The sequence below is a fragment of the Sinocyclocheilus grahami genome, unplaced genomic scaffold (assembly GCF_001515645.1).
Source record: "Sinocyclocheilus grahami isolate Dianchi unplaced genomic scaffold, SAMN03320097.WGS_v1.1 scaffold266.1, whole genome shotgun sequence".
NCBI lineage: Eukaryota > Metazoa > Chordata > Actinopteri > Cypriniformes > Cyprinidae > Sinocyclocheilus > Sinocyclocheilus grahami.
The window spans coordinates 1,170,320-1,185,283 of NW_015505445.1; the positions used below are offsets into that span (position 1 = coordinate 1,170,320).

At 36.0% G+C, this 14,964-nt stretch overlaps 1 protein-coding gene across 1 annotated transcript in view; it reads left to right on the forward strand.

Moving 5' to 3' along the window:
• Window positions 1-14,964, forward strand: part of LOC107599416 (forkhead box protein P1-B-like) — a 205,696-nt gene that overhangs the window by 182,070 nt on the left and 8,662 nt on the right. Inside the window, exons 14-20 of the mRNA XM_016290997.1 lie at window positions 1,882-1,969; window positions 4,247-4,330; window positions 9,963-10,167; window positions 10,707-10,783; window positions 11,475-11,576; window positions 13,329-13,450; window positions 14,631-14,700. Coding sequence (XP_016146483.1) covers window positions 1,882-1,969; window positions 4,247-4,330; window positions 9,963-10,167; window positions 10,707-10,783; window positions 11,475-11,576; window positions 13,329-13,450; window positions 14,631-14,700 — 748 coding nt within the window. The remainder of the gene's footprint in view (window positions 1-1,881; window positions 1,970-4,246; window positions 4,331-9,962; window positions 10,168-10,706; window positions 10,784-11,474; window positions 11,577-13,328; window positions 13,451-14,630; window positions 14,701-14,964) is intronic.

The following is a 14,964-nucleotide window of genomic DNA, read 5'->3' on the forward strand; positions in this document are numbered from 1 at the left end:
TGATCTTCTAGTTCTTTCCCTCTCTCTCTGTCTGAGTCTCTCTCTTCTTGCTTTTAGAAACATATCGTTGGTGCTTGCTATTACTATTGCTCATATTGAAGGTTTAGGCATTTGAACACACTTTTTGACATGGGCTAGTAAGCATCCATCAAACAAAAGCCCAGAACCCCCTAGCAGCCACATATCAACACCCAGAAACCACCCGCAACATACAGAAATTGTGGGAATGAGTTGTGCCAATCACTCATCTAAATTACTTATCACATACGTTTCACATTTTAAATTAGTTTATTGAGAGGTTTTGTGTTGTGTTGTTATACACACTAAAATTTTGGGGTCTGTAAGATTCTTTTAAAGAAATTGTTTTTTTTTTTGTCAAAAGTGACAGTAAAGACATTTATAATGCTACAGATTAAAGAAGATTACTAAAGATCTGTTTCAATTAAATGCTTTTCTTTTGAACTTTCTTTTGAATTACAGTTTCCACAAAAATATGAAACTGCAAAACAATGATAATAAACAGCAAATAAGCATATTAGAATCAATTCTGAAGGCTCATAAAAGACTGGAGTAATGGCTTCTGAAAATTCAGCTTTGCCATCACAGGAATAAATTACATTTTAAAAAATATTAAATTGGAAAACAGTTATTTTAAATTGCAATAATATTTCACAATATTACTATGTTTACTGTATTTTTGATCAAATAAATGAAGCCTTGGTGAGCATAAACTCAAAAACATAAGGTTTCTCATTTGTATTTCTTTTATTTTGAGTCTGAGTTTTTTTTTTATGTGACATATAGTAGAGATCTGGGGCAGGCCAAATTCGATCTGCATCACCCAGACAAGCGCCGCACTGTTTTTTTTAAGCATGTGCGCTAACCACTGCACCACAGCTCCTACTGTTGCAATGGTTTTACCTACAACCAGTGTCTGTTCACCTGCCCACTATGTATTAACTGACCCATCCATGCTGTTAAAGTCCAGTCTGTACTGGCCAACACAAAGCTCCACGCTCCCTAAATAACACCTAAACCCAAGGTCAGGCTAAAGGTGCACAGTTTACACAGCATTTCCCATGATGCCTGCTCCGAGGAAAACCTGCTCTCACTTAATCTTCACTCGTGAGTCTTATCTCCATCATTTTATATAAATCACCACAAAAAAAAGGAGAGGTAAAAAAGAAAAAGAAAGCTTGGCCCGCTTTGTCGAGGCCAGCTACTTATTTAGATTAGTTATAAACGTGCGGGGGAGAAAAAAGGTCTTGGCCGTATAAAATAATCATGCATAATTATATTCATAATTCAAGTTTATGACAGATCCCATCTCTTTTCTCCTTGTTGTCCTTTGCCTTTTTCCTTCTGGCTTCATTTGAGTTCTCTTAATCTAGATGACATAATTAACTGCAGAAGCCACCGAAAATAAGAAGAATCCATTTCATTTTAAAAGCTGGGAGTGCACGTCTGACGATTTATAATATCGTTTTTTCACCTGAGTTTGTCGAGGCGCTTCTCTCGTCTGCTCAACTTGGTTTCTGTAGGTTTGCGTGGAAACGGCCAGTTCGTGAATTATGCATGAGGCGTGTAAAGAGCGCTTCTATTTCCGGTAATGCAGATATCTTGTTAGAACACTCTTCATTTTTGTTTGGGGAATTTGATATTTGTGAATGTGTGGACATTGGCTTTATTTACTTTTTATCATTTTAGTATATGCGTATCTCGGACCATTTTCACTTTTCCAATATGGAGAAATAAATGACTGCCCTGCAGAATGTGCAGATAATGTAATTCAATATTTTACCATGAAAGTTTTATCAAATGTTTAATAGATGGCTGTAAAATATGGTACTAAAATGAAGGCTGCTCTTTCTCTCTCTGTAGACATCTGAATAATGAACATGCCTTGGATGACAGGAGCACGGCGCAGTGCAGGGTACAGATGCAAGTAGTTCAACAGCTGGAACTGCAGGTAACGTGTAATTTCTCCTCGTTCATTTCCTTTTCTGGCTTCAAAAGTTTGCTTCTTGTCTGTCTCTCTCTCTCTCTCTCTCTCTCACTCATTTACTCTCAAGTAGCAGCTCAGAGATAGAGGAGGGAGGGATAAAAATGAAATTATTTTGTACAATTGTGAGTAACCAGTCATTAAAAATGTGTTATGTTCGCATGACAGCCAGGCAAAGATATATGGAGTGCCCTGGGGCTAACTCCACAAGATAATTACATTTCCAATTTTACTGGGTTTTAAAGTCGTTTATGACTTTTAACTATTTGGCACCACAATAAAACACTTTGTGAAAAAATCCAGGCACACCAACAGTGGTGGGTGAGCTACCAGTCATTTCAGTGAATTGATTGACTCATTTTGTTTATTGTATTGCATCACTTGCTAATGTGCATTAATCGTAACAAATGCTCACTGATTGACATTACAGAGCTGGGGATGTATGGAAAATTAATGAGAAGTTTTGGTTTTGAGAGGATAAGGGAGATAGGTATACTCTTAGATTCAGGCACAGAGCATTAAAACGTAGTGGTCGACCGATATATCGCCAAGGCCGATATCTGCCTTTTTTTTTTTTTTTTATATCGGCATTGGCCGATAAGTTTTTCTGTTTAGCCGATGTGTTTGAGGCGGGACTTTTATTTATTTTGACGGTGCCTGAGCACACAGTGCTCACATTCTCCCTCTTGTTCGCTGTTGTCATTCAGTTCTGTCTAATACGGATAGAAGTCTATCTATCTACAAAGGAATTCAAATGTGTACAAAAAAGTATTATAACCATTGCTTTTATATTATTAAAGGAAAACATTATAATACTTTCTCGTTTGCCGTCAGCATTCCGCAAATACGCATTTATATAATTTAAACAAATCTTTGAATGACTAATGAACATTTAATTTCACAAACCTTGCAGACTTAGTCGAATCTAGGTGAGATCTTGTGAAATGTGCGTGTGACCTGCATGATCGCGTGTTCTGTGACAGTCGAATACGGACAGGAGGAGAGTTCAGCTTCACTGGAGACGCGCGATCGACAAACTTTAAACTCGTGACTGATTTCAAATTATGCTGCGCTTTATGCATTTGCCCACTGTCATATTCATGTCATTTTCACTGTGTGCTGTATGTAAAATGAGTGCTACCTTGGCTTTATTTGAAAAAATATGATTCCCAATGCACACAAACTTCCCAGAATACTGAGTGCCCTGTTGGTTACAGTGTTTATTTTCTTTTTAATTATATTTGTATTAAATATTTATTTATTTGTGAAAAATACTTTGTCTTCTAGAGTATAAGTATGTTTATTTTACACGTTTATTTTTGAATCCATTTTCAAATGATTTCAAATTTCTTAAATATGAATTAAATTAAATAAAATTATATCGGCCACCCTGCTTTCCAAGATATCGGCATCGGTATCGGCTGTCAAAAAACCCATATCGGTCGACCACTATTATAAAGTGCCGGAGTTATTGTGCAGTGGTTAACACATTGAACTGTGGTGCTCATGCTAGCAGTATGACGTCAAATCCAGCTCAATATTTTTGATCAATATTTTCATTTCTTAATGTGTGCAACACCTTTATTTATGCTGGAAGAATTCACCCCAGGCATCAAAGTGCAATGATCATTGTCCATATGCATGCTCATCTGTCCATTCATTAGCCATTTATGCTGTATTCCAATGCTTGATAGTACGTCATGATGCCAATACATTTTTCTTGAATACTGTACCAAAGTAGAGAGCAAAGAGGGCCACACATATAAATTCAGAAGTACCAGCTGAGAGGAGTAAAACTGGGCTGCATTTCCCCAAAATCATCATAAGCCTAAGTAGATCGTAGAGATCATTGCTGCCAATGGTTTCTATGAGCTGCTTTGGCTTACAATGTTATTGGGTAATGCAGCCCAGATCAGAGTGTGTGGAGGTCAGGGAGGTCTTCTAATGTTCAATGTGGATTCACTTTGGCTGAAGTAACCATGACTGAAGGCTAGAGCTTGTGTGTTCATTTTTATTGGCTAATAAACCTTTAGGGTTGTGTCTCTGTATCAAGTGTAAAGGTCACAATTTGAGTACATGTATGTCAAGAATAATCATATGTTTGTCAGTTGTCCTTCCACAATGGGTTATTTATTTTACTGATAACTGAGAGAATATTTCACTACACTGCAAGTAAAAAAGTTCTGAATCTTTTTTAATTTTTATTGTAGTTTATATGTTTTTTTCCTTTTTTTCTATTTAAAGTTAACAAAAGACAAACAGCGTCTCCAAGCAATGATGACTCATCTTCATGTGAAGTCTACAGAGCCCAAACCTGCCCCACAGCCAGTGAGTATAGCACTCTTGACATCTCAGCATCAACTCATGTCCCAATTTGCATACTGTCTGTAAATAGCATATGTGATTATAATTAGTGCACACCAACTGATAGTATGTTGTAAATAGTATGCCAAATGTGCATAGATTATATACAGTTTTAGAGTGTGCATCTGTGCATGTCACACATGTGAGTTGTTTTTTTATTCACTTATGACTTTTCTTGTTTAAAAAAAACTTGGCAAGGAATGTAAAAAAAAAAAATTTTTTTTATATATGAAGAGTTCATTTGCAAAAAATGTGCAAAACTAAATTTTTTTTTTTTTTTTTTGCAGAAATCACGTTTTTTTTTTTTGCGCATTCCATGTAATATCAATCAAACTGCAGTTGGGTTGTTTTGATTAAGTAATAATAACTTAAACAAATACAGTTAATTTACAAAATTAAAGTTAATTGAAAGTAAGTTTTTTTACATATTAAAAGTTTGTTTTATAGCAAAAGCAGATAACTCCAACAGTCGTTTTTTGGCAAAAGCAGATAACTCCACATTTCATGTTTTAGAGTTTAAAAAAACACTCGTTTAATCTTTGTAATCTGCTCAGATGACAATGTAGATGCCTAACAAACGTTGTTGTTGTTGTGATCATAAACTGTATGGATGTGATTACATGCAATACACGGAGCTTTTCCCTCACCATTGTATCGTGCTACTTTTGCAAGGTTCCGTGAAAACGTTTCTGCTTTTACTTTCCTTTTTCGCCCTGAAGAAGATATCACAGGTTCATCAAGTTTGTCGGAATTATCCATCCTCGATCGCTTTTAGTCAGCTTTGACGAAACTCCTCTCAGCTAGCACGTCTTTTCAAAGTGAAAGTAGCCTTGTCACCTGACCTGAATACAGCGTGCTGATTCGCTAAAATGGACTTATCGGCTTCTGTTCAAAAACAACAAGGGCGCTTGATGCCTTGAAAGTGGACAAAACCGGCTTTTTTGACAAAATGTGTTTAGGGTTCAGATCGTGCTATATTTGGAGAATAATGCACGGCAATCAGCTCTTTTTTTTTTTAAGTGGCGTTTCTCGGTTTTTGCAAATTAACTCTTCATATATAAACTTAAAATTTTAAATGATAAAAGGAAAGGTTAGTTGTTAGTCCTAATATAATACTTGCACACTTTACATACTAAAACATTTATGTGACAACAACTTTGTCACACGCTGATTGTTTGGTTTAGCATTTGTACAGAGGTATCTGACACAGTGACGCTTGTGTATGAAAATTGGTCTCAGATACTGATAATGTTGTTGTTAGTCTGCTACCTCTTCCCATGGGGTTGAGGGGAAGCAGCTTGAAATGGAGAGGACACTTACAAATAAACTATATACTATAATACTTTTTATGAGGTGCTGTTATTGTTTTGTGTGTGTGTGCTGTATGCTTTATTATTAGAAGCTTTTATTTAATTTTACAATGATAACTTCAAAATAATTAGAATATGTAGCACAGACCTCAGTGAAATCTTAGTTGAAACATGTTTACATAGATTCAATTTGGTGACGTTTTACTCAACAACATTGTTGTACAAAAAGCCTTGACATTTATTTAGCAAATTTGGTTGTTTGCTTGGCTAATGTTGGAACGTGTGTTTAGTTTTAGATTCACGTTTTTACTCATTAACAAATTAATGTTTTTTTCCTGTCTGATATACTGCTCATTAATCTTGCCCCAATAATATTCATATTTACCAACAGCTCATTTTAAGAGATATTTCGCCTCAGGCCACAGTTGTTTATGTGTTTATGCTTGCACATGTGGGTCCACGAGTTTACGAACGTAGGTGTTAATAAGCGTTCTCATCAGCAATCTGACCTTTTCATTGTCCATAATTAAACAGCTAATTTTTGTTTGTTTGCTTAGCTTTTTTTTAGCAGCTTGTCTGCTGTTTTCCATGGCAGCTTGGCAAGTCAAAGCCAGTATAATTAGATCACCAATTACCATTTAGTTATTTTCAGTCTGAAGTCTCATTTTGCGAACGTACTGGAAAGCACCCATATTGTATGGGGAAACAAAAGGAGGGCCATTAGTTGCTTGTCTGGGCTATTGTAGAGGCTACTCGCTGTTTTTGGATGAGGAATATAGATAACAAAGCTTGCTGATGTGCACAGAGGTTGAACAAGGCCATACTATCTAAAAACCTCTAGCCCAAACCGAGTTCCTTTTCTTATGCCCACATATTTTTGCATGTCACATTATCCTTGTATTTGATGTATGTATCACAATCTGAACACTCTGCACTAAAAGTTTGTACCATATGGTTCAATATGTCAAGTAAGCAAATTCTGAGACTAACGTCTAAAAGTTGCATTTTTCATTAAAAAATTTTGTTTATTCATTTAAAAACAGCTTTTTTCACATTTCTTATTGCATTTTCTTTAACAAGAAAAATTGAAAGTCAGTGGCAAACAACTCCTTTGCCTTCTTAATAAAAATATTAAAAAAAAAATTTAATCTACAATTTTTCTTTAAAATGTTATTTTCTATAATCCCCAAGGCAGTGCATTGATTTACACAGTAGTGTCATAACTGGTACTATATGGTGTATTTTAGCATAGATGGATCTCTATATTGACCTTTCAGCATCTAGGACCAAAACTGTTTTATAATATAAATTTATAGCACCAGAAACCAATTAACAACAAAAAAGTGAAAAAAGGTTAGATAGGCATTTAAGACAATGTCATGTCAAGGATGAAGCTTCTGTCAGTCTTCAAATTTCTTTATTATGTACCTGTCTATCAGACAGAGCATCTGTATGGTAATGACCGTTAATAGGGTGTGTGGTAATTGCATGACCTGAGACGTATCCACGTGGCGGGGGGTTAGATGTTAAACACTGTCTGTTGGTTTTCACAGCCTCGTCGCTCGTCTGCACTGTCAGCGGTGCCATTATAGAGCAAAATTAGACATCTGATACCTCCAAAGCAATTGACAGCCTTGACATTTCATTAATTCACTCATCCAATCTGTGGGCGATTGTGGCGCACGACAAAAAACCCACCTCCGCGTGCCCTCTCGATGTTTTTTTTCTTGGCCCCTCTCTGTTTGTCCTTGTATTTGTCGCATGGTCTCCCTCCTCGTAGACCGCAGATTTGGCAAATTAGCAATTAAAACAATTTGGTGGGGGAAATATGTATATGTGTCATTAGGTTTTTTTTCTCATCTCCTACAAATTAATAGCAGGATCGTCAGGTCAGGCTCGCATTTTCCACTCCAGCAGAAGAGGAAATGTGACACTGACGACTCAACGTAGCTTCTGGAAGCAAGAATGCACCTTAACTAACCCGCTGGTTAATTAGTTTACCTTATAGCCATTATTACTAGTCCCCCTCCTCATGCCACTTGATAAGGGAGGAAGAAAGTGTTTCTCTGGAAACTATTTCTCCAGAAGAACCATCTTATTCCAAACCTTTGGGCTGATGAGGGTCATTCAGATGTGACGTTTAATCGTAGTATCACCCCCATAAGTAGCGACTAATTAGGGTCCTTACAATACAATTTGAGCCTGTAATTAGTGTAGATTGACCTCTCTGTGTCTGCAGCTTATTAGGAACCTCTTAGGGCTTGGTGAGAAACTCATTCCATCAAGCCAGCAAGAATGCTACTGCCGCCTGAGAGCAAAGAGAATGAGCAAAGCATTCTGGGAGCAAGCCAGCAGACCAAACAAAAGGGCGACCAGGGGGATGTATGCTATTTGCTCACAGAATGATGGGCACGGAAAGCGAAAGCATGGTGCTTACAAATATTTACAAACCAACATGCCACCAATGCTCCTCTGCGGTGCAAAGATTGATTGGATGGTGTGTTAACAATTAGCATCCGCAGGCATCAGCGGTGACTAACAATGTTGTGCCCTGTTTTCATTCTGTTCTTTTCAGCTGAACCTGGTCTCTAACGTCACCCTGTCCAAGACGGCTCCTGAGGCTTCGCCACCCCTCAGCTTACCCCAAACGCCCACCACCCCAACGGCCCCCCTACCGCCGCTCTCACAAACCCACTCCGTTATCCCCCTAAAAAAAAAAAACTGGATTGTTGAAGATGTATGGAGGAACTGTTGGGTTTACAATAACTCCTAGCATAACTAAAATCTAGTTTAAACCTAGAAATGAAGTTTTAGAACTTTGAAAAGAAAAAGAAGTAAGCACACGATACATGAAAAGAAGAATAAGGTTTAAAAGTTACAAATCAAAGCACATTCGAGACAAATATTGTTGCAATTTAAAAATAAGGAAATTAGATCAAATTATAATGCAAAACAGAAATATTTTTGCTTGTGTTCTCAGACTTTTAGACGTGACTGTATATTTTAGTTCTTTAAACAAACTACTACTGACAAACATATTTATGTTCCCAGATATTAAGATATCATAACATAATGAACATTGTTTAAAAAAAATATATTATTCCAAATGACACCAGAGATACAAATAGAAACCATGTAAAAATTGGTGTAATTTATGCTATTTTGCCCAATGGGATTTTGTCAACAAGTTCAAATTACCCAGAGAAAGTATGCATTATTTCCCCAGATATGATTTATTTCACTTAATGGTCCTTAGAAATTTCTGGAAGAGACTCCCTCTTCATTTGGATTTATGGTGAAAGTGTTTTTCGGTTTACTCTGGAAGAATTTCAACAGCTTTAAAGGGAAATCTGGTCATTTGAGTAGGATGTTTTCCCCTGGTAGTTTGTTGAGCGTTGGCATTTAACTCAAGCACTTTCAGTTTCCGTTTTTGAAGTGAAGCAACTATATGAAATAGCAACTACAAAAAAAACATTATACACTACCATTCAGAAGTTTCTTTTTTTTTCAGGATTGATAAATGGAAAGTTCAAAAGAGCAGAATTTATTTGAAACAGAAATCTTTTGTAACATTATAAATGTTTTTACTGACATTTTAAATTAATTTAATGCATCACTGCTGAATAAAAGTATCATCTTATCGACCTAAAATTTTCAATGATAGTGTATATTACATAAGATCTAACTTTAAAAAATCAAATAAAACTGTGCAAAAAGACTTATTTGAAATATTGTCTGAAAATAATGTTTAATATGTTGCTTTTCAGGTGAATTTATCTTGTTTTAAGGATTTTTATATAATTTTATTGGAAAACAGTGGAATTCTTTCAAATCCTTAAAGTAATAATTCACTCAAAAATGAAAATTCTGTCATCATTTACTCACCATTATGTCGTTCCAAACCTGTTTGACATTATTTCTTCATAGAACTCAAAAGGAAAGGTTTTGAAGAATGTCCTTGCTGCTCTTTCAAACTCTAAATAAGTGCCATAAAAGTCTGAAGTTATATAATAAGTTTGTGTGACAAGCAGACCATATTTAAGTCTTAATTGCCTTCCCGTCTTAGCTGTCAAATTTCAAACTCCACATTGTGATTATTATGAGACGTGTGATAATCAGTGCTGTTTGGTGCCATTGACAGCCAGGCATTCTGCAAAACATCTAAAATCATGAGTAAATGATGACTTTCATTTTTTAAAGGGGTCCTATTATGCTCTTTTACAAAGTCTTGATTTTGTTTCGGGGGTGTACTAGAACAGGCTCTCATACTATTCTGTTCTTTTCAGCTGAACCTGGTCTCTAACGTCACCCTGTCCAAGACGGCTCCTGAGGCTTCGCCACCCCTCAGCTTACCCCAAACGCCCACCACCCCAACGGCCCCCCTAACGCCGCTCTCACAAACCCACTCCGTTATCACCCCCACCAGCCTGCACAGTGTCGGTACCATGCGCAGACGCTACTTGGACAAGTACAACATGCCCATATCTCCAGGTACAGACAGACTGCTTGGAAGCTTCATTGTGACATACAATACATTGAATCATCAGGATCAGTGGGTAAATCTTACAAAAATATGTGCAGGTCACATTTCACCCTAAAATAGAAATAAGTATATAAATAAATTTAATTAATTGAAATAATACATTAAATGTAACATCTATATTAAATGTAAGTTTTGAAGAAAGCTGAAGAAAAAGACTCATTTTAGGACCATATTTTATTATTTTTTGCATTATTTTCATGGTAAGTAAATACATTTTTTCCACAAAAATTCTCATTACTGTAACATAACAGAATTCAAAATAGCATATCATTATTTATTTATTTTATTTTATATTTTAACTGATTAATGAAAATGTGATTTTCTTTAGTTTTTTCTGGTGCAGAATTTGATTCTTAATTTGCCCATATACTTCTTTGCCTTTTATATGGAACATAGCTTGAGCACTATATGCTGTCTTTAATGTAATGCAAAGTGTGACCAGGTTTCAGTTAATTTTTTTATATTTGTGTCTGGTCTTTGTGAACAGATATTGTTCAGAACAAAGAGTTCTACATGAATGCTGAAGTACGACCTCCTTTCACATATGCTTCGCTATTACGACAGGTAAGAATGCAGCCACTTTGCGTGATATATTTAACTCACCTACTGCATTGTAATTGAGCATCTACACTTTAGATTTTACTTGCATATAACAATATGTATGCAGTATAAATATTCAGCGTTAACAAACTTCTTTAAAGACAAACCCATAAACCCCCACCATCAAAGCCATTAAATTTCAGATGCAATTTAACAGCAGAGCTCAAGATTAGCCATCTGCAAATGAGCATGAGAGCACTTGCTGTTCATAGAGGGGGCAAAAAACGCCCATATATAACAATTACTTTTGATTAAGTATTACAGCCAATGTGATTATTACGGAATTCATTTCACACAACAGTAGGAACGGGGCGTCTTTGAGATGCCCAGTCAATTATCAGGCCTGAACGGGTAATCTGTGATCACACAGGCATTAATCTGGGCCCGGGATAATTTTTAGTTCTAGTCATTTAGCGGAAAAGGATGTACTCAAATTGGCACATTTGCATAAGGAAGCGATCAGTAAACAAAGTAGCTCCCATTTGAGAACGGAAAAGCATGGAGCTATTTTACATGCACACTCAGATCAACTTTAACTTGACAAACCATGTGCATCTCACTTTGTTTTTGCTCCAGGTTTGAACGGAAATGGAACTGCTTTTTACTTATCAGCATTTGTGTGTGTGTGTGTGTGTGTGTGTGTGTTTTTTTCCAGGCAATACTAGAGTCACCAGAAAAACAGCTAACACTAAACGAGATCTACAACTGGTTCACGCGAATGTTTGCATATTTCAGACACAATGCAGCGACGTGGAAGGTGAACTCATAATTCCTGTGTTCTATTTCCTGCATTCAATAATATACAATGAATTTGGAATTTTCTCAGTAGTTGACAATAAAAAATATCAAATGAAGTAGAAGACTAAAAAAAAAAAACTGGATTGTTGAAGATGTATGGAGGAACTGTTGGGTTTACAATAACTCCTAGCATAACTAAAATCTAGTTTAAACCTAGAAATGAAGTTTTAGAACTTTGAAAAGAAAAAGAAGTAAGCACACGATACATGAAAAGAAGAATAAGGTTTAAAAGTTACAAATCAAAGCACATTCGAGACAAATATTGTTGCAATTTAAAAATAAGGAAATTAGATCAAATTATAATGCAAAACAGAAATATTTTTGCTTGTGTTCTCAGACTTTTAGACGTGACTGTATATTTTAGTTCTTTAAACAAACTACTACTGACAAACATATTTATGTTCCCAGATATTAAGATATCATAACATAATGAACATTGTTTAAAAAAAATATATTATTCCAAATGACACCAGAGATACAAATAGAAACCATGTAAAAATTGGTGTAATTTATGCTATTTTGCCCAATGGGATTTTGTCAACAAGTTCAAATTACCCAGAGAAAGTATGCATTATTTCCCCAGATATGATTTATTTCACTTAATGGTCCTTAGAAATTTCTGGAAGAGACTCCCTCTTCATTTGGATTTATGGTGAAAGTGTTTTTCGGTTTACTCTGGAAGAATTTCAACAGCTTTAAAGGGAAATCTGGTCATTTGAGTAGGATGTTTTCCCCTGGTAGTTTGTTGAGCGTTGGCATTTAACTCAAGCACTTTCAGTTTCCGTTTTTGAAGTGAAGCAACTATATGAAATAGCAACTACAAAAAAAACATTATACACTACCATTCAGAAGTTTCTTTTTTTTTCAGGATTGATAAATGGAAAGTTCAAAAGAGCAGAATTTATTTGAAACAGAAATCTTTTGTAACATTATAAATGTTTTTACTGACATTTTAAATTAATTTAATGCATCACTGCTGAATAAAAGTATCATCTTATCGACCTAAAATTTTCAATGATAGTGTATATTACATAAGATCTAACTTTAAAAAATCTAATAAAACTGTGCAAAAAGACTTATTTGAAATATTGTCTGAAAATAATGTTTAATATGTTGCTTTTCAGGTGAATTTATCTTGTTTTAAGGATGTTTATATAATTTTATTGGAAAACAGTGGAATTCTTTCAAATCCTTAAAGTAATAATTCACTCAAAAATGAAAATTCTGTCATCATTTACTTACCATTATGTCGTTCCAAACCTGTTTGACATTATTTCTTCATAGAACTCAAAAGGAAAGGTTTTGAAGAATGTCCTTGCTGCTCTTTCAAACTCTAAATAAGTGCCATAAAAGTCTGAAGTTATATAATAGGTTTGTGTGACAAGCAGACCATATTTAAGTCTTAATTGCCTTCCCGTCTTAGCTGTCAAATTTCAAACTCCACATTGTGATTATTATGAGACGTGTGATAATCAGTGCTGTTTGGTGCCATTGACAGCCAGGCATTCTGCAAAACATCTAAAATCATGAGTAAATGATGACAGAACTAAAGTTGAAAAAGTGAAAAAGCATAATAGGACCCCTTTAATAGAAATTTATCAAATTGAACAATACAAGAGAATGTGGGTTCTATAAAAAAAAGTGTCTCATTTATTCCAGCACGTTTCTTTTTGCACTCATAGCCTTTCTTTTTCTCTCACACCAACTGCAGAACGCAGTGCGACATAACCTTAGTCTTCACAAGTGTTTTGTGCGGGTAGAGAACGTTAAAGGGGCGGTATGGACCGTCGACGAGCTAGAGTTCCAAAGGAGAAGGCCGCAAAAGATCAGCGGGTAGGTGTTCCAGTGCCACCCGCGTAGTGTGGCTGACCAAACCCGTGTCTCGTGGTGTTGATGGATGGGCTCCATGTCATTGTCTCTGTGCTGTGCTGTCCATTGACCCCCCCTGCTAGCTTTAGCGTGCGTCTCTGTTCCCGAATGTGAGTTATGTGCTGGCTATGTGCACCGTAACCCCCAGTCACTTGTGCTTATCCATTCATTCATTTCGTATCCTCTTCTCTATCACTGTCTGTCTGTCTTGCTACATCTGCATCTGGCTGCTTGTTGCCCCTATCCCCAAACCCAGGGTGCCGTGCGCACCAATCTCTCCCTGCATAAATGCTTTGTAAGAGTTGAGGATGACTTTGGGTCCTTTTGGACCGTAGACGATGAAGAGTTTAAACGTGGTCGCCACATACAACGAGGCCGCCCCAGGAAGAATGCGGCCGTCGAAAGCTGTGACGAGCTGCTTGTACAGTAAGCACCGCCCTCTGCCCCGCCCCCTCCCTGCATGCTCTGCCTCTATGTGCTCACTCATTCTGTATGTAGCCTTTCATATCTTATGCTTTTTTTATTTCTGTTTTTCGTAATGGATGAAATGCTCATGAGATTGTGTAATAATATGCAATGTTAAAAAATAAAAGATATATTCACATATATATACACTCTGTTCCAAAACTTAGCCAGCTTCCTTGTTATCTATGGTCTACATATGATATTTGTAGTTCTTACCCTCATTAACGCTGTTAAGTACACAGACTTGTACCTTGTCATTTTATGAGTTTATTTTTTATTTATTTTTTTGCTTCAACTCAAAGTTGTGATATTGTGATTCATCATGCAGCTGGTAAGTTTGAATCATGGCACTCTTTAACAAAGACTTTTTAAAAATCCTTTTGAGAAAAATTTATGGGAAAAATACATCTGGAACATTATTATTTTAGAACAGCCTTTTCATTGGAAGTGGAGTAGGCAAGTAGGCAGCAAGTTTTGGGACAGAGTTGTAGAGAGAGAGTGTTAAACAGTGTTTGATAGTTTAGTGCCGTCTATTGATTTTCCTATTGAGTTTCATTGGAAATCAGATTGTACTCTAAATACTGACTTCAGTGTAAAATCAATCTGTTCAGTAGACTGGAGACAGTATGACTCGTTTCTGTACTGAACTGAATGTGTGTTTATATGGTTGTCTCTACAGAAGTCCAACTCTAGTAAAGAACATCCATACCACTTTGGGATATGGTCCCGCTCTTTCTGCAGCCTTCCAGGTAAAATCACAATCTTGCAGCATCCAGTCCTCATCCATTATTTATATGCTTTTATTTATTCATCTATTTAGTTGCTGTCCTCATGCAGTCATTGACTGTACAATATAATAGTTTGTGTACAGTTGATGAGGAATAACAATAAAGTTTGTTAGAAAATACTACTCATTTAGCTGGTTTATAAAGTGACAGTCTTGTGTGACAAAAATGCAATTTCCAACATTCCCTTGTGGCACTATGAGAATGCAATATAAAAAAAAAATTTAT